Source organism: Varroa destructor, unplaced genomic scaffold (assembly GCF_002443255.2).
Source record: "Varroa destructor unplaced genomic scaffold, Vdes_3.0 BEIS01000002.1, whole genome shotgun sequence".
NCBI classification, from domain to species: Eukaryota; Metazoa; Arthropoda; class Arachnida; order Mesostigmata; family Varroidae; genus Varroa; species Varroa destructor.
This window is the reverse complement of record NW_019211455.1, coordinates 41,810,067-41,829,891: the sequence shown is the minus strand read 5'-3', so window position 1 is coordinate 41,829,891 and position 19,825 is coordinate 41,810,067. Positions and strand designations below refer to the sequence as shown.

The 19,825-nt window shown below is 42.4% G+C and overlaps 1 protein-coding gene across 9 annotated transcripts; it reads right to left on the bottom strand.

Moving 5' to 3' along the window:
- On the bottom strand, positions 1-19,594 carry LOC111245215 (uncharacterized). 9 transcript variants are annotated; one of them, XM_086980325.1, is made up of 8 exons: positions 19,541-19,594; positions 18,877-18,986; positions 14,626-16,756; positions 13,091-13,114; positions 11,460-12,424; positions 10,050-10,922; positions 6,753-6,950; positions 1-5,019 (listed from the first exon to the last, which is right to left on the bottom strand). In XM_086980325.1, exons 3-8 carry the CDS (start codon positions 14,675-14,677, stop codon positions 4,840-4,842), a joined length of 2,292 nt encoding a protein of 763 aa, XP_086836451.1. In that variant the 5' UTR covers positions 14,678-16,756; positions 18,877-18,986; positions 19,541-19,594; the 3' UTR covers positions 1-4,839. The 9 variants fall into 9 exon arrangements, 7 of the variants coding, with proteins under 7 accessions (XP_086836451.1, XP_086836450.1, XP_022648990.1 ...); XR_002671248.2 differs by having other exon boundaries at positions 1-3,583; positions 4,620-5,019; positions 14,626-19,581; XR_002671249.2 differs by having other exon boundaries at positions 1-1,318; positions 4,620-5,019; positions 14,626-19,581.
- Between the last annotated feature and the right edge of the window lie 231 nt (positions 19,595-19,825).

The window sequence follows — 19,825 nt, the reverse complement described above, 5'->3', positions numbered from 1 at the left end:
TTAATTACTGTAGTTACAAAATCAATTTATTTAATTATTATTTATATAATTATCACGACATCCTTATTACAATACTCCTTTTCACTTGTTATCATAATTACTATATCTTAATATACTATATATTTAATACATGAATATGTCAAGTATTTGCTCGTATTGGGTTGGGCTTTTGTTTGTATGAAATTTTGACTTGAATAGCAACAGTAGTTTAATAATATTAATCACTAGAATGTCCTTATAGGGAGCACGCACGAACTCATCAAAAGACAGGTCTCAATGGCCTTGACTAATAACCAGGTGTACATACACAAATGATGTTTCAGAGTCTGCCGTGAGCCTGCCGTATGCTATTTCTTCTTGTACAGCTGCTACGCGGAATTCTCAGAGCCGGACTAAAATGTGGAAAGCGGTACAGCCATGTACACTCTTTACGTTTATTTTTTTCCAGAATTAACGCCAACACTTGTACGTTAGAAATAATCAAATGCAGGCACAGACCTTCGATTAGAACTAGGTGGCCTTTATTCTGGCCATATCAATATATCTTACTAAGATATAGGGTTAGGAATGTCAATTAGTCTGGATGCAAGCCTGTAGCTGGTAAACAGTTGGTTCAAACATTACCGGGGTAAGTTACATTTTCTGCATACATTTTTTCTATATAGCACGTCTCCTCGAAAACGGAATAAAAATGATTGAATGATGAAGAATTAAATTCAAAAGATATTTAACAATGAACAACGATATAAAAGATCGATAAGAGAAAAGTTGTAAAATCAAATCGGCTACGGCAAATGCAGAGAGACAATTAAAACTCTAAGGTAATATAGAGCCAGGAACATATTACATAATGTAAAGAAGCGACAGGCAAAGAAACTGCAGACATTCAACTCGATGCTTAAGATGGAAAAGGCAGAACCCACGTTTTGTGTACTAACTAATTTTGCAACAATAATATGCCTATTGATTAAACGGAAATGAGAGCTCCCGTACATGGGGCATTTGAGCTGGGTATTACGATTAGAAAAAGAACGTTCAGATACATAGATAACGAGCATGCTGATTAGTCTCCTAAAGGTTGGAGAAGATTATAGACCGTAAAGACGCACACTAACAGTAAATAAATAGCGTTCTTCTTCAAGAACATTTATAACCATAATAATAATCAATAACCTTATCTTAAGCGGTGTAGTAGCAATTTATAAATTGCTACTGGCCAAAGTTAACTGACGACACGGCCCACTCTCAAAGTTTGCCGGCAGCGAACTAACAACAATCCATGAAATGAAGGTACTTCGACAAAGTTCTCGGGAGATCGCTGAAACATAAACATGCGAATATGAACTCTTTATATAGAAAAATACTATTATAGATATACATTGAGGTAGCATATAGCGCATTCAGTCGAGACTGGCACATTCTCTCAAATGCTCATTTTCTTCCTTTTCAAGTTCACTAGGTTTACGATGATGCGCAAAAGTGCTTGGTCTAAATGGTTGGCTGAGAACCGTTTTTCAACAAAATACACACGCAATCATACGGTTCGTCGACGACCGGTAGTTCGAAGTGTAACAGGGTTAGGCTTCCGGTTGTGTCTGTTGTATCGTCATCAACTAGCACGTGTATGTCGTGAACGTTTGTGCGAGAAATCGTGTATTTTGGCAAAGACGGTGGCAGGCCTAAGAGACTCTTAGATAACATGCTATAAAGGTGTTCGCTATGCAATATATGGACATATAGCTCACCGACACGGGGGAACGGTCGTCTAAATCGGAATGATATCCGACCCTATCCCTACCCGAATAATAATAATGTCCGATTAAGGATTATTAGGTTGTTACTACGTAGATAATACAGTGAATGATATCCGACCCTATCCCTACCCTAATAATAATAATGTCCGATTAAGGATTATTAGGTTGTTACTACGTAGATAATACAGTGAATGATATCCGACCCTATCCCTACCCTAATAATAATAATGTCCGATTAAGGATTATTAGGTTGTTACTACGTAGATAATACAGTGAATGAAAACTGCCCGTTCATAGTTAAGTAGAAACACCTTCAGCCAATGAGATTCAACTCTGCTTAGCTCCCCAGGACATTGTATCGAAACATTAATGACATAAATTCCTATAAAGCGCCACTCACAAAAGTTAAACTGACCACCTCCGCTGCTACTGCCTTTGGCCACGCTGTTGTTTTCATCACGAGGTAAGAAAAATAATTGATTATCCACCCGCCGGACGCACATCACTAATTATTCGTAGAGCTCTGCTATGTGGTACCATAGTGCTTCGTGCCAATTCGTCTCACCGCGTTAACGGTTCGCGCAGAGACCTTACGTTAAATAGCTTAATCTCCCGCTCAGTCTTCACTTTTCACCGCTTTACCAACGACCGGGCCAATAAATCTCATATAAATTATGTATCATCGTAAGAGAATGAGCAACGGCGGTGAGGGTCTCGTTGCTGGTAATAATTCTCTACTGCTACCCCAACGTAAGGTTCTATGTGCCGCGACTATTAGTAACGTCATCGATGTTGTTACGTATAAGACCGCTACCGTACTTTCGGCCTAGCACAGTGGTGTTCACGCTACCGTAAGTGATTTCCTTCGTCCGTTTCTCTGGTCTCTTCTTAGGCTGAGCTTGACGCCGCCATCAATAACGACCCCCCTGAGCGACGCGTCTTCTCACTCTCCTACTGTCGCCTCCTCCGCCGCCACCGCCATCAATCTTTCTCCGCTCCTTGTCGTTACTGGAGCTGCTGCTGGTAGCATCAGCGCACCCTCCTGTTCTGAGCCCCCGGCCTGCTGGCCGCGTCCGACAAACCATCCGCAAATTCGCCGTCTGATGTCGACCAGGAACGGCGCCAATACGACCGTAATAGTGACAACACGAAGCAATATCTTCTTCGCGTAAGTATTAGATCAGCAGGAAGTGGCCACTATGATGAGCACCACGGGCTCAGTGAGCGTCCGGATGGGTGACTGGATAAGGTGCTGGAACGTCTTCGGCATCGGGCATCTAAGCTTTATTCACTTCCCCCTTCCTCTCGTTGTTATTCGCACCGCTAACAACAGCAGCAACATTAGCGGTAGTAGCAATCACTGGAGTGGGGTCCGACAACGATATACGAACCCCCCATGAAGCGCTGCGATGGTAGCGGTAGTAACGGCTCGCGTCGTTGGTTCGGTGTTTGAATAACTGAATGATCAGCAGCAGCATATGTTTCTGTGGCATTTCGCAGGCAGTCATTGACTAAAGCTCAGCTACCGAAGAAGCGAGCGACAGAGAGCTTTTCAGTAGTTGGTAGTAGGCCTTGTTTTATCTACACAGCCTCCCACGGGTGGCTAGAGACAGGTTGGTCATGATTGCCGCTGCCGTTAAGGCAGACAAACAAACGGATGTGCGTTTGCTTAGTATAGATAGGCGAACCGACGCACTCGTCTCGGGGATTGCTTCTTACGGATGACACTCGGCAACAGCAGCAACTGTTGTCCTAGTAATAGCCTCAACAATGTTTACAGTAACATGTCGCTAAGCATGGCAAGAGCAAGTGTTGCTGACTGGTTCGTTCTGCAATAAACAGCCCGCCCGAGCCAAAAGGAGCATCAGTAAGCCGCTGTCAACAAACGTAACTAAATAGGGAGCGCGAGGATTGACAGGAGCAAAGCCAAGCGACGGCATGTGGTAAAAAGCAACATCACCGATAACAACAGCAGAAGTACCAGCAGCAGTAACAAACTAAGCAGACTACATCTACATTGACATCAGTTACATGACTACAGTGCAACTCAACATGAGCATGATCAACCCGTCCGTCGTAGCGGCTCGTTAGCGTAATTGCTATAGGGCTTGCCTTGGCCTGATGCAGCGGATATGGATGGATAAAAATGGTTTAGGATACGCCTTTCAGTTTTTGACGAATGCCAACTTCTTCGGCCCTATTCGTACTGCAGTTATAACCGCTAACTCTTCTTGACGCTTATGAGAAAATGCTCGAGAGCTGGCAGAGGTTTAGTTTACGCTGATCGCCGTCGATGGCCCCGGTGTTTGTGACCAGTGTGGAACCAAATTTTGGCAGGTTTCGCCATGTTTAGATGCTGTTGAAAGACTGGCCAGGGAAAATTAAAGGGAATTGTCAGAGTCAGTAGCTATAAACTCGGTAGCCAATACCTCAATTAGTAAATGCAAAGAGGTAACGAAAGCCTAGCTTTCGTAGCAGCTTTTAACGTAGCGAGGTCTGGTCCGCCTTCGGAGGTATTGATAGCACGTCAATCGCTTATGATCATAATTGCGGTCATTTACTGTTCAGGAAACCACCATGATTCGTTTTAGTTGTATGTAAATACGGATATGATCAAATATTGTCGATGAAAAGAATTAAGGCTTTCATAAACTTTGCCAAGCCGACACAGACGCAAACAGCACGAACCTGCTAAATTCTTTTTCGGTAAACATCATGCCTAAATCCTGCGGTCAATGCTCTGTTATAAATGTACGATAAAAAAAAAAAAAAAAAAAAGAAAAAACTATCCGCATTCGCGTAGTCTCACAAGCAACACTGGTTAAAGCAGGGACAAGTAGTCGCAGAATTGTGACTGAACAATACCTATTTTGTTTCTATTCCTTCTTCGTAATATTATCGTGATCGATAGTAACACTCTGCACAGGTCCTTTGTCTCTGATCGCAGGGTCAAGCTTTGGATCATCAGCACGCTGACGACAAATCGGCATGCTAAACAGAAATGGAAGAAGATGGCTCGGCCTGTTTTAACGACTATGATTAATTATATGGAGATGCTGCTGGCTATACGTTGATTAGAAGATTGTTATGACGCCGACGACGTAGAGGACGAAACCTGATAAGACACTGAAGTACTGAACTTCGGCTGTAGAACTACTGACGTCTGCGTGGAGACGGGCAGATCTGCAGTGGTTGACACGCTAGAAAGTGTTGTACTGTCAGGCGTCTCCGTCTCTAAATCAGTGAGGTCCGATCGTGAAGAGATCTGCAATGGTCGGTTCATTAGTTGGATTGCTATTATGCTAACCAAAAAAAGTAACAGGAATTCGACCCTCTCGAGTTATATTTTTTATGTCAACCGGAACTACCGCTGGGTCAAAACAAGTTAATTGTATGTTAATCGTACCGATTATTGGGTTAAAGAAGTGTAACTCTCCTTACCAGCTGTACGGGCCTCAATAAGCTAAATTCTAATCGTTACCTACCAAATAATCTGCACATACACCACCGTTTTCTCCAGTCGTGAAAATTGTCTTCCTTTTCAATCGATTTAGATCTGTTAACGAGTTTCTTTACATTTCCTCTAATTTTTCTTTTAGATATTTCTTGAGTTCTAAGAATGGGAACAGCCATAAATGGATAAATCTGCCAAATTCAGGTGTTGGGCTTGTGTAGGAAGCGCATTTTCGTGCAAGAAAAGCACGATAAAGCGGCGACATGATCAATTTGGGTAACGAACCGATAATTTACTCTTCGCGAATTCAAAGAGAAAGAAGATTGGACAGTGCCGTCCGTCAATGTATTGTGCAATCTTCTTAACATTTTCTCAAACTATTGATTAGTAGCAGTTAAACTAGTTAGAATGAATGTACAGTAAACAACTCTCCGATACTACAAAATCATTCTTCGAAGACATCTAGAGTCTTGAAAGAAGCTCGGCTTTTGACTTGGATAGTGCAGCTTAGACTCTCCTTTAAAATCATACTCAAACGATTGTGGTTTTGTTCTCGTTTGATAGGCGTATGCCCATGTCTTTGCACCTGTAACGGTGCATTGGAATGAATCGGAATTTTCTCTGATTGCATTCAGGTTTGCCCGAAACAATTGCTGACAAGTCTGTATTCGAGTCCTTTAGCCGAGTAATTGCTCTGGACCTTCTTGAGATTAAGTAACTTTTCCCAATTAGTTAACCTGTATGTAATCCTTCCACAGACTCTTTAATGGTAATTCGATAACAGCGCGAACTATTTCGTTTTTCCACGTTCTAGCCCTTACTCGTTATGATAGATCCCCGGAACGAGGATGGTCTTTTAAGACCACCTCGTCAACTAGCCACATAGGCACCACTTGCATGCTTGGTACTGACTCATAGCCTGGGCCTGAAAAGTCTTTTGCAGCACTTGTGAAGACTTGGTTTTTTTCCACAATAGACAAAATCATTTTTGGCTTTTTGTATTCCGTTTTTGGAAAAAAAATAAAGCATGCCCAAAAATCGCTCATTTGAAAGCGCTTGAAAAATACAAATCGCACATTCTAATGCTGTGACATCTCGCTGTAAATAGCAGATAGTCAGCGAAGCGTGAAATCATATGCTGGTCATGAGTTGTCCATTAATCGACGAAGACCAGACATCTTGTTGTTACCTTTTTGACCCATAATTTTTTTTTTCGCCGCTTGTGACCCTCGGGGCGCATACAAATCCAAACCGCCCATTTGGTAATTGGTAAACATTTTTCATGAAGCCACAAAACAAACGCAACCACAAAGAATTTATATCAACATATATCTTAGGTTGAAGGCGATAGAAGTACAAGAGAATCAAGGTCTTAATCTACAAACACTATTTAGCAGACAAGAGCGGCGAAAATTGAATATCTACGACGAAACGAAGATCCACATACTTGAAACTTCATCTGTTTAGTGGTGCACTCTTCTAAACAAGAACCCTTCAAACGTAGCACTACCTTAATATTCTGAAACGGATCGTTAGTTTCTAACCTGTAGAGGAGATTCGGTCACCTGTTGAGATGGCGACTGATGCAAAGCAGGCGAGCTTCCTCGTATTCTCGTGCTGTCCGATGCCACGCAAGCCACCTTATCTGCCTTCTCACACAGCTTCTGCTTTTCGTTAAAGGCGGTTCCATTGGGGCAGATGAACGTCTGGGTCAAAATCCGTTTCGAGCAGTGATGGTAGATCTGCGCAGAATAGAAATAGTTGTGTCGAAAAGATCTGTATTCACGAAACCGGATATTCTCACCGACAATTATATGCAAAACTGAAGCCGTCTACATAGGAGCACAAGTTTCTGACAACGTTGAGACCCTACCGAAGCTAAATGTTTAAGTTGGCTTGTCAGCAGTAAACTGCATTCAATGTTTTGTTTGCTAATTTGAACTAGATCTATCGCCAAGGCACAAAATAGGGCATTTTCGTTGTTGTCCAGCCGGAATCGCAAAACCATTGCGTTATATAAGCCACCACAGGAAGATCTGTGCCTTCTTCTACGTCCAGTAACTTTCCATACCCTGCCGAAGTCCATCTTATGGATTATTGAAGCAGTTATTTTTATTACAGTAATTATTAAAGCTGTTAAGCAACATAACGCATTCACAGAACTTTAGTGAATTTCCCGAATGTATTCGGGTGACGAACGTCCGGGCCGTTCGTATCGTTATAAGGGACGATAGACTTTCCACTTTGCATTGCAGAAAAACCGGCACTATTATTTTTGAACGCTTCTTTCTGCTGGAAATATTTGCATATACGAAACTCTTTGCTGCATAATTGAAGTGAAGCATATCACTATCTTATTCATTAAACAGCCTAGATTTACGTATAACTTCAGCTTTTGCCGGGTACCGCTGTCCTAGTTTTTCCGAAGCTCAGGCGGCTTCAGTCGAGGGTGTCAAACAACGGTATTCACTCTGTTCCAAGAATCATGCGACTTGGTGAACTTCATATAGCTGTTTATGTGTGTGTGTGTGTACGTTTATATTAGCCATTTGTCTCAGTGCCCACAATGCAGAGGACCTACCTTCGAAATCATTTGTTGCGTCCGCTCTTTCTCTTACACTGTGTTTACCAACGGTTTGCCGCGATTACTGCACAGAACTGTATAGCATCCGCGTGTTCTACACGACGGGCTTCTCGTTCGTTCGCACTATCCGTTCAAATTCATCATCACTCTGCCAACAAATTTTCCGTATCGAACAACGTTCCACAACAGCCGACATCGACTGGTCGAGGCTGTTTGATCAATGATAGCCCTAGCCCAGCCAAACATTTGTATTATGACTCTAAGCAGTACCCGCAGCATTTCTGTATCCACGAAAATAATTGAACCAACCCCCTGAAAACAGCGACCCCAAGAAGTAGTCGTAATCGTACAGCAACGACGAGATGATATATCTCTTTCTTTTCTATTTTTCTCTCTCTCCTTTGATCTGTTTTTCTCTACGGATCCGTCCTCTATTTCTACATGTTCTTTTTCTACTTCTGCTGCTGTGGCTACTCTATCGTTTATTAGGACTATCCTTGACGGGCGGAGTCCGATAACCCAGCCGAGAATCCAGCACCGCTTTTACTCAAGCCTACTCAATAGTACAACGTCCAGTTTTGCCCCTGCTGAACTGTGGTGGCGGCGGCGGCATGTGTGGCGTTTCTAGTTACTATATCACATGCGTTTTCTGGTCGTGCTCGTCGCTTTATTGTTTTGGTTGAATTGTTCAATTTTTACAAATGCAGCACATCACGTTTTGTGCACTACGGAACATCGAGATCAAGCTGTAGGCATTTGCAAGAGCAATGGGCAATAGTCCGTTGGTTCTGCCGGCTTAGCGGGAGTTCCCCAAGGAAATGATCTTTCGGCTTGTACAGGATAGCCCTGGGGTAGCACACACAGACGAAGGCTGATACGGGGTAGCGGCTGCCCCCACTCTCCCCCCTTGCTGTCTCTATCTTCCTCAATTTCTATGTCTCACCTCAAAATTCGGATCTCTACAGAGTTACTAGAAATTGCGGTAGCCGTTAAAGCGATTGTTGAGCCAACCATTGAGAGGACGAGCGACCCCCCGTTATTACGACGAAGAAATGGCGCCATGGAGGGTTCGTGGATGAAGGAATCTACCTCTGCAACGAGTCCTGTTGACGAGGGCGCTTTCGTCGTATTGATTGTTCACAGCATTTTACTGTTGGGCTCAAGAAGCTGACTGGCACACCCGCCTTACTAGCTATATGTACGCATAGTAAACCTTTGCATACGCCTAACTGAATTACGATCATCCGTTGAATCTTCTACTCACGAAGCACTTGACATGAGTTCGTACTCGCGCGACAGCGAATGGAATTGAGATCCTCCACTACCAACTACCCTATAGTTAAACAATGTGTGCAATTGTTAGGCTGGCGATAAGCAAAATCCAAACAGAATCTCTTCATATCTTACTGTCTTAGGCTATTACCCTCCATAGAGCATTTCTGTGTCTACGGAAGAGCAATGACACTACAGAAGAATGCAATGATTTTATTTATACGTTTGTGTAATATTAGCCTTTTTCGTTATTTTCTGTTTATATAGGGAGATTACAGCGGTTCACCTGTACTTTTTTGTCTCTAGTGCATCGATGCTAATAGAGGTCGGCTTACTAGGCAGAAGAGACTTTCAATCTTATGCCGTTTTTTTTTGAAGGAGGTTAAGGACTAATGCATTATATCGGTACTCACGGTGATCAAGTGAGCTTGTGAGTTACAATCTGTAAGTCTGTACCAACTCAAACAAGTTTATAGCCGACTTCTGAACTCGAAACATTGGGCTCGACACGTTAGGGTGCTACTCCCCCCCCCCCCCACGCCACAATAAAGCTTGGCGGAGGTCTTAATTAGCGAAGCGTCTGTTCCAACGATTGGCCGTATTTGGCTACCTGGCTAGAAAATCTGTTTCTTCCCCAGGACTTGGAAATAAGGCGAGGATGCTTGATTCGTATGCTGTACCATTCTTGCACTGTTGAGGGGTAGCGCGTTAAAATTGAATTTACTCGTCCAAAACTAAGGTACCGTAATTTTACACTTATAACTTATACTGTTAGACGATTTTCTTCCTGAACGTTTGGCGTACATATACAAAATACATTACAATATACATCATAAATATGAGAAATAGAACTTATGCTTACAACAACTCATCTTAGAAAAACTAAGTGAACAAATAAACGTTGGCAACAATATTTCTGGGATATAAATAGCATTAATCAACAGGCATATCGATTAAACTTCTGATAAGATACAAAGCAGTTTACCTGACATTTATACATGCGATTCGCGTAGTACCCCGATCGGCGTGTCGAGCACGAAAAGTTGATGTGCTGCTGACTCTTGTGGGCTTGAGTGTGTGAAAGGGTGGGCAGCTCCGTAGTAACAAAAGATGAAGTCTTTTTTCTCGGTTTTTCCATGAAAAACATCGCCTCCGTGTAATGCGACGATGGCTTGTCATATATATGGTGGTAACTTTGGACCGAAGTCGATTGAGGTGAGTGATAATTGATGTGGTGATTCATCGGCATCATTGGTGTTTGAACTTGAATGGGATCCTGCGAGTGAATCGCAGAAGGCTGGACAGGGTCTGAATTTCCATGTGGAAAACTGTACATCTGATTCTCGTGATTCAACGAGCTGGAGGGCGCGACAGCGGAAGGATTAGTAGAGATTGACGGAAACGTGCTAGGGAATGACCTTCGGGCAACCTTGATTGTGTTTGACTTCGACAACTGAGGTGCTGGAACCGGGGGTAGAGTTGATGGAGGCGTGTGGTGAAAGCTGGTTGGGGAAGCATTTGGTGGCCATCCGATCGTTCGCTTTTGAGAAATATCAAAGGAGAATTGATTCTTGTCAGTTGGTGGCACCTGTTGATGGAACACGCTCTGAGTGGGCTCGTAGACCTGGTAATGGTTCATGGATTGAGCGGAGGAATGCTGTGAAGAAGGTGACTGCGGTGGGGGAATTTGCGCACGACTGAATTGTAACGGGTTAGGGGTAGTTACCGGAGGCATTATCTCTCTCGACATTTGGGGTGATTCGGAATTCGAGTTCAACGAGTTGAGGACGATACGAATTGTCGGAGTGGTCGTGCTACTCTCAGGGATGCGAAACGTCTTTTGACTTGGAGGAATTTCCTGGAAATTGTCATGCCGTGACATACGGTGATAGGTTAGAATATTGCCACGGTGCATAGAAATGTTTCCTTATTATTTGTTATTTATTTAGTTATAGGAAGCATCGATACATTATTTCCAACATATTTTCAGCTATACTACATTACGATCTACGAGGCCTGACGTATCTCTTAGCTAGATGAGATGCCTCCCGCATCACAGACGGGCAACCAAGAGCGATTAACGCTAAGAGCTTTTCTGTCTCCTGTAGGACTCAGACTCAGCTCACGCTGTCGTCACCGCTATACTTTACGGGAAAGAACACAAATCATACATATTTTTTTACTAACAACTTTGATACTGTTTCATTGTCCCGTTTATAGCACCGAGCTAATCCCATTATAAACACCTCGTTCACGCATCTCTAAATCTTCATCGACACGCAGCCCCTCATTCATAGTGTGCTTCAACAAAAACTACGTAGAATCATAGCAAATATCAAACGGCCAATCACTAAATTGTAAGAGGATAACGCCGAACACAACAAGTCAACAATACCTTTATCTGTCGATGTTGATTGATCTCTCCCATATTCTGAAGCAGAAAGTGTCCCGAGAACTCCGAATGATCTTCATGATCACCATGCCCATCAATGTGATACGATGGACCCGTGGAGCTTTCAATATCATTAACGTACACGACGCTATCAGGTTGCCGCTGCGACTGCAAGCGCGAGTTAATTTGGTATCCGCCCGAACTCACTGACGCGTGTAGTGCACTAATTGCCGGCGAATGATAGGACGGTGCGTCTTGAACCATTTCCTCATTTTTAAGCAGCATACGCCGTTCGTTTGGTGTCTGGTACTCCCGTGACGAATCGACGTACACTACTTGCGGTTTCGAGCGGCTTTTGTACGAGACTTTGGATTCGCGGTCATCGACTTCCTCACTCGATGCGCCATTATGGCCTCGACCAAGCAGTTCATCCTCATCGATGACAATCGGCCGACGCTTTCTTGACTTCACTTTAATATAGACTGGCTCATCTTCCGTTGAGGCATCTTCGAGTGAGTCGTTGTCATAGACGGGTCTACGGCGCCGACTTTTCCGTCCACCAGAAGAAAATGAAGAGGTATAATACGTTGATGATGGGGGTGGCAATGAGGGAGGAGGGGGTGCTACGATGTTGGGAAAAACGAATGGGTTTGGCGCTCGACCGTAAGGAGATCGAGCAAATGGTGAAAACGGGCCATAGCCTGCACCATAAAGCGGCGGAGGTGGTCCGAGCGATGGGGGGAGTCCAGCAGGTAACGGAGGTCCAAGAGGAGGTGAAACACTGGGAGAAGAAGATTGACCCCCGCTACCTCCGACGTAAGTGTGGGTCACTGAAGGTTCGTGATTTGTCGATGATCCTTTAAGCTCGATGGCACTGTCTTTTTTGTTACCGCGGTTAAAGGATGGCCAACGTAATCGCGGAAACTTTATAAGTTGTGCTTCAGCCGGTGGCAGAGCGTGCAGGATACCTAGGGGAAGAAACGCGCAACAATTGAGTTAGAGGAAATTGGCAAGGAGTTTGCTTGTGTCGCTTTCTTTGACCTATTTTGCAGAAATCTTGCCTTAAATGTACGTATTTTTTTCGTTTGATTTAGGCATGTTTGAAGGAAAATAGTAAGTGTACCACCTTTTTTCTCTTTGTTTTTCGCGTGCGTCTTTGGAAATAATTCAGTGTTTTGATGTTCAAAAGGCACGCTGAACAGCGACTTGATATTGATAGCTGAAATAAACAGTTTGATTACATTCTATATTGAAAACATTAAATCAATCATTTACACTTAGCCTGACGTTACTTGAATGGCCTTTTTTCTTGCATCTGCACTGTCTAATTGAAAGGTTTGGTAATCAAAGCAACGTATCAACAAGACCCAAAGTCAATCCTTTTCCAATTGCAAGCCTAGATCTTATGATAACTGTAATTTCACAAAAGAGCTTTTTATTTACATCTTCTATGAAAACGCAAAGGCGAAATTTATATGGGGCAATTACCTACATATAGTAGAATTGCCTTCGTGAAGGAAAGGCATCAATCATATTGTATCTGTGTCAAGCTTTAAATTCAGTTAGTTTTTTCAGGAGGTAAGTAAGTGCATAAGCTTTCGAATACCTTATGCAGCTAGTGCTATTATATTTACCTTTCTTCTTTGTGGCCACAAACGCTGTTTTTCCCTCAAGGGCAAAGGTAGAACGTACCCAACCGAAAACATAAGTAGACAACAGGATCTTATCGCTGACATTCTATGAAACACAGTGAGTTTAGTCCCCAGAACTATAGTAACACATCAGGTTACTTGTACAAATCACGGTTCTGATCTACGTTAATTAAGAATGATCTGATCTTACGTTCATTATCATATTTTTAATTAACTATTGTATTGACTAAAGCTCTCATATTTTTGTTCGTTGTACATGTGATGATTTTATTTAAGGTCTGCGTGTTCATTTAAGGCGTACAGTTAATCGTGAACATAATAGACAAAAAGCTCTACATTAACGTTTTTTTTTAATCTAATATTTATTGCATCTCTCCAATGCAGTGCCTGCATACATTCAGGTTCATGTTAGCCCATCTTCTCTACTGTTCCCACTTTAGTGAAGATAAGCGCTAGCTTCAGTTATGGAAACTCTTCAGTGGAATTCATTTGTGCTGCTTTACTGGGATGATCATGTTGGTTCAACTGAAAGCAAATATCGCTGTGAACCTCACTGGAGTGACCAAACAGTGACACTGTTTTTTTTTTTTCAGTCGTCTACGCTCGTGCTTGTTGTATTTTTGTTACTGGTTAATTTTCGCAATGCATCGTATTTTACTTTATTTTTACGTTATTCGGTATTATTTATTGTTTTCCACGTTTCCACTGGATGATTTAGCGGAATGTAAGATCTATGGTGGATCTGTTGAACGGCGGCGATGCTAACACAATTACACTGAATCTGGCAGCCCACATTGACGCAGGAGACAATGAAGGTAAAATTAAAGAAATTTATTGAATATTGTGTCCCGTAGCTCTACTGCTACCTGATTTGTTCAAATACGAACATTGAATAGTTTAGTAGCTCAAACGAGTCAATAGGGCAAAATCGAATCGATCGACAAGAGATCAAATAAACGATTTTATGATACTTCATCGACGTATACTGCGACCTGCTAGTAACGGCCACATGACCTACACAGTGTGCTTGCACCATATTGAAATCCAACGAGTCATGAAATTAATGAATGTCGAAATCCCTTCTTCACTAATGGGAACCGAGGACAAAGGCACACTGAAATTAATAAAAGAAACAGTCTAAAAAATAATAGTAAGAAACGCGTACTTATTCTGCTAAATGGGTCATAAGCAAAATGTCTCGATATTGACCCTTACGTCTAAAGCTCTTACGATGTCGAACGTAAGCCGGGCAAGTATGATTAAAGAACAAACTGCATTGACAAGGACCAGCTTACAAAAGTGATTTTTCATGCAGGGATGAATCTGCAATGATCTTTTCATTTTTAGAGACTCATGGCTCACCTGACATCGGGTGACAGGTAATTATTTTTCGATATAACTAACCGCATATCCGATGATCGTAACCTTTATGAAGGCAACAACCTCTATACAACGTTTCGCTGCAACAAACGCATATACTTAACAATGCTATTATAATCAAGGTAATAGGCGCTCACCAATTACGCTGATTGACGCTAGAAGTATAGTCCATCTGACGGGGTAGCCCATCTCGGAGCTTGCTCCAGGCAGGGCTCGCGCCCGTGGTCCACTAAAGAAGAACTCTTAGACCTAACTTGAATTCCGATACCACTCCACAGCCACACCGAATACAGAGTACGGCTACTAATTCTCCACTTTGTAGATGCGTGGTTACACTGTTTCTTCGAGCACACACGTTATGCGGGGCTGTGTTTCCACCAAGCGCCTATATGCAACACTCCTCTAAACCATTACTTTTAACAGATTTCACCAGTAAAATCCGTGATGCTGTCACTTGCTCTTTATAGTTAGGTTACACTTAATTGGTCACCTAGGCCGTAAACTGTTTTTCATTATATATTACATCCAGGAATAAGTCCTGCCTGTTCCAATAACCGACCTGCCTCCGTAGGCATTCGCTTTAATGACAGGCTTGGTTACCTGAACGCGCCGCTTTGTCTGATCTGTAAACCACTACCGTTTCAACGGCGACAGTACGTTTGGTGAGACTCCCTCCAGTTTTTCACTCAAATACCGTCGACCACCGCGCGCCGAGGGCAAGACGGCCCGCTCCGGCGAGGGCGAAAACCCTTTGTGTAACTTGCGCCTGTTAAGCAAAGTCAGGCAACAGCGCAAAGCCAATAGGATTTGTTCATCAGCCACGGCAACAGAGCGGGCGCTTTACGTTACCCCAGCGCGCAAAAGGGAAATCAAGGGTTTATAGGGGAGGGAGTAAAACGAAGCAGCAGCTTGCAGCGGCTAAGGGAAGAGCCGTCACCAGGGCATCGTTGATAACGGCCTGTTCCTGATAATAGTCCACCCTCATACACCGCCCCATTATGATGCTCAGACGCCAAGAGTCTATTTGAGCAGCTGATGCAGTGCAAGCTTTTAGTTCCCCGATTTACTAGCTACGCACGACGACAGTGCTGGTATTGACAAGTAGCTCCGAATAAACTCGGCCCACCACGGGAGCTATTACATAAGCTACTGCAAAAAGACAGACAAAATGTGGCGGCCACAGGGTAGAAGGTAAATATATCAAGAGTGCACCACCGAATCAGACAAACGATTCGATGGCATAGATTGTAACTGACATTTAGCAGGTTACGAACATCGCTAAGTATAGGAACGAATAGTAGTCAGATATCAGAGACATGTACAGATATATTGAATAACTTTTTCATAAGCAAGCCATCGAGCTAACAATCTGATCCGATTCGAATCCGATCGGATTGCCAAAGAGCGTTTCGTTTTCTTTTCGACTTCTTCATCCTTAATATCTGCGTCGTCGTAGTCTACTAATTCCGCAGTAAAACAGGAAAATCAATTAACTATTGAGGGATTGGCGTCGTTGAATCGCTTCTTCTCAATCTTTTCGGGAACAAGACAGGATTGATACCGATTTATCTCGACTTCGCGCGGATCAGCAGACACTGCCGGGTGACGCACCGCGCTTGGCTTGTCGTCGGAAACGAATATATAGCTCCTGATGCTAGTCCTAGAGTTGTATGCGCAACATATGCAACTCAGCCGCTGCGGATGACATTGTAGTACCGGAATCGGAGATCATATCCCGTGATACTGACCCGATCAAGCAACGACAGTCAATAACGTCCACCAAGATGACGACGTCACACGGACGAATTACAGTCTACGCTACTAGCAGAAATATATGTACGTCATGATTGGCGAAGAAAAATACGGCGGCATTAAAATCGAGAATTGAAAATGCGAGATCTGAAGTATTCGAATCCATATATTGACTCTACGAGAGGGAGGTGGGAGCGATCGGGACTCGTAGAAGAACACTTTATCGTTACATTGAATGCGCATCGTTAATTATGGCGTACGATACGGGAAAATTACGAGAGGATTAGACCCGAATAATGTTAGCTGTTTGTACGATGATTCGGAACAGGTCGTGTGCTTTAGATAGTATCTTCAGTGTGCCTATTCGTCTGAGGCTACTGCATGATGATCTGGTGCCTGGCGGTGATTTAGTCGAAAGATTTGTCAACGGACGGTTGCTACTGGGCGGGATGCCAGGTAGAATTTGACAAACTGACGATGTTTCCTTGGATGCGTTTGTGTGCTTTAGGAGACGATCTGGCGAAACAGATACCAGTTAGTTATAGTTGTCCATATAAGTAACACAAGAATTCTGCACTAGCTCGGTGATCATAACGGGTGGGTATATGCGATCGTGATTTATAAACAGCGGCTGTAGATAAAATGCTGTACGTTGTGGGAAATCGATGTAGACCTAATTCCTTTTGGGTAAATTCTAACGGCATGAAGAAAACAGATATCAAGTATTATTGGCTGATGATTTATACACGAAAAGCTGTGTGTTCTAAAAAAGTATATCTGTTCTATTTCGATTAATTATGCGAAGAGATTCGGGTGCTTCCAGATGGCCACGTATTTTACAGGTTACATTTATAAATAAACCAGAACACTTATCATTAGTGATAATAAAAACAGAGCTCGGTTTGTATGCTTTATAATACGACATAGTCAATTTCATAATAAAATCTTTCAAATTGACCCATTGGTCTACTTTTTGTGTCGAATAACAGATCTTTAAAGAGATTTTATGTCAAAACGTTTTAGTTCGTAGTGTTTTCGCCGTAAATAGTGTTACGTCAGCGGCTGCGAGCTGAGAATAAATCTGAATCGGTTCTAGTTATTCCTTTCGCGTAACGTCCATTACTCGTGTATATTAAAACGGGTGTTTTGAGTTTTACATTCTGTTCTACTGCCTTAATTAAGCATTACTTTAAACGATTGGCCACCTCTAGCACCAAACAGAGTGTGCCCACGCATTACCTCTCACGTCTAGACAGGCCTATAGACGTCCGGAATTACCTTGTCGTAGCAGAATGGTACCGACATTCAAATTACGAACACAGTAGCCGTTCTAACCGGCTTGAAAACCACATTATTTGTCCCGTATTGTTTCAGTCTGTAGCTCTTACTCATCTAAAAATTCGATGTACGCTTGAAGTTGGGCTAATAAAGGAGCATTCCCGTAGGGTTTCGTGTATTATTTACATTTTTCTCGGAAGTGATGGGCGTTATGATGAATGAGCAGACGGCACTCTAATCACGAGGTCCTAAGATCTGCGCAGTTCCGTCAACACGTCCTTTACACTGTTCGGTACACTCGAACGATTGAGAGAAAACCGACTGATTATTGATGACGCAATTAGCCGGAGCAACGGGTGGCTGAGCGACGTTCACAGCTTTCCTCGACTAAAAATTCTGTCCTGCTCGTTCTCACTCCGTCTTCGATAGACGGTATTTTGTTTTGGTGTACTCTGAGCCATTAATGGGCAAAGCTTAATGGGTAAGCTATCGAGAAGAATGTCAACAAAACACATACGCTCCACTACAGAGCATGATGGCAAAACAACTTTATCACAACTACAGACAAGGCTTGAGTATACCCACAAAACTAACGTGGATAATATAATTGTATATAGTCGTGATACTAGAAAACCTGTGCGAGAAATCTCGACGAGGTCTTTCCGTCGTATATGCGCATCTGAAAATACACGGGTGCACTAGATATCGACGAAACTTGTAGACCTAAAGGATCAGCCGGGAATCAGTCCAATGCATTTTATCCTTTGTTAATGCTTAAATAACAAATCCTTCCATTACGGACTAGCCACGTATATGGAACTTGTTGTTTTTCGTTAATGGAATTTAAGGTCCCTCCGAAAAAAATAATTTCTTAGAGTTTTTTCATCTTGTATAAGTAACCATTATACCCGTTTGCAAAGGAAAGAGCCGCGCAGACAACAAGATCTGTCAAAAAACCCGTCTAGTTCACCATACTGGTTTAGTAATACCATAGAGACGTTCTCTGCCATATGGCAGGGGCCATAAGGTTTTTGTTAAAGCACTGTTGATCAGAGAAAAACTGGATATAATTTTCTTTCATTATCTGAACCACTGAAATTGCTAACCAACCGTTTGAAAAAGGTGGAATCGATTTTGATAATTTGTACACGAATGAAGTACCTAGATGATAACTTTAGAAAGGTGTAAATAAGGGTCAAAAAACGACACGTATTACCTAATCCACTGAAATCAAGAATACAAACAGTAAAAAAAGTGGGAGATGCACATCAGATACAAGGTTATGGCATCGCTTTTGGGCCTTTTTTTTGGGGCTTAAAGACTCTATTTATTTCTTCGTGTTTAAATAAAGCCGTTACCTTTTCATATTACCATTTCGTCGCCGTTATCTTCTTAGACGTACACAATTGGCCATGATAATCGCTCCTGATTGGTCTCTCCGCATTGAAGTGATTACAAAAAGACCACACTAAAAAACCCATAGTTTCCTGATTTTTTTGTGTCTTTCAAACGATTGATCATTCAATTTAAAGCTTCTACTAAAATGCGAACCACAAAAATTATATTGAATCAAAGGTACTGACAACCGTGTGAAAGCGGCAGTATTATATTAGCTTCCAGTCGTAGCTTGATAAAGTGGACGAATCTAGCCATACACATACACACATATATATATATATATAACCAGCAGCGCTCAATAGATCTTAGCTATTGGTAAAAAAACATGTCCAAGAGGCTTATGAGAATATCTTCAAATAGAAAGATTGTGGGACATATTGTGGTACACAGTTGTGGAATAGACAGGCACTTGCAACCGTTCGCAACATGTTCAATCGAATAACTTGTGCCACTAAGCTGCAATGACGTATATAGTATCGAGATTTCACGGACACAATTGACGGATTTGGCCACAGCGTGACACAAACTTGTACCCGCTGATGCTGAAATGGAGGTACACTTGATAAGACTGAGAAACGCCTATCTTCAGGGAAACAACGATAGTTTATGGAAATATCTACTTACAACAGTGTGAAGAGTACCGTCGACACCTAGGCAAACGCAATATTATAGCTGGCCAGTTACTATATATGTTTCACCGCGTAAGATCTCTTTCATGAGAACATGCAGCGGAGGCGATATCCACTGTCCAAATCCAGGTAGCTAGTTTTTTGAGAGGCTCTTAATCTCTATTGATTTAAATTGCGAAAAGATGATTAACCTTAGTTCGTTTACCTCATTCGTAAGCGTTCCTAAGATTACCTCAGCGAGACGCAATATTCACACTAGTTACGTAATGTAGATGATTAA

Coding starts and splice junctions, on each gene's coding strand:
- LOC111245215 (XM_086980324.1), bottom strand. CDS start 14,677: ATGGGCTACCCCGTCAGATGGACTATACTTCTAGCGTCAATCAGCGTA. Junction 10,923..11,459: donor ATCAACATCGACAGATAAAG/GTATTGTTGACT, acceptor GACAATTTCCAG/GAAATTCCTCCAAGTCAAAA. Junction 6,951..10,049: donor ATCGCATGTATAAATGTCAG/GTAAACTGCTTT, acceptor TATTCTGCGCAG/ATCTACCATCACTGCTCGAA.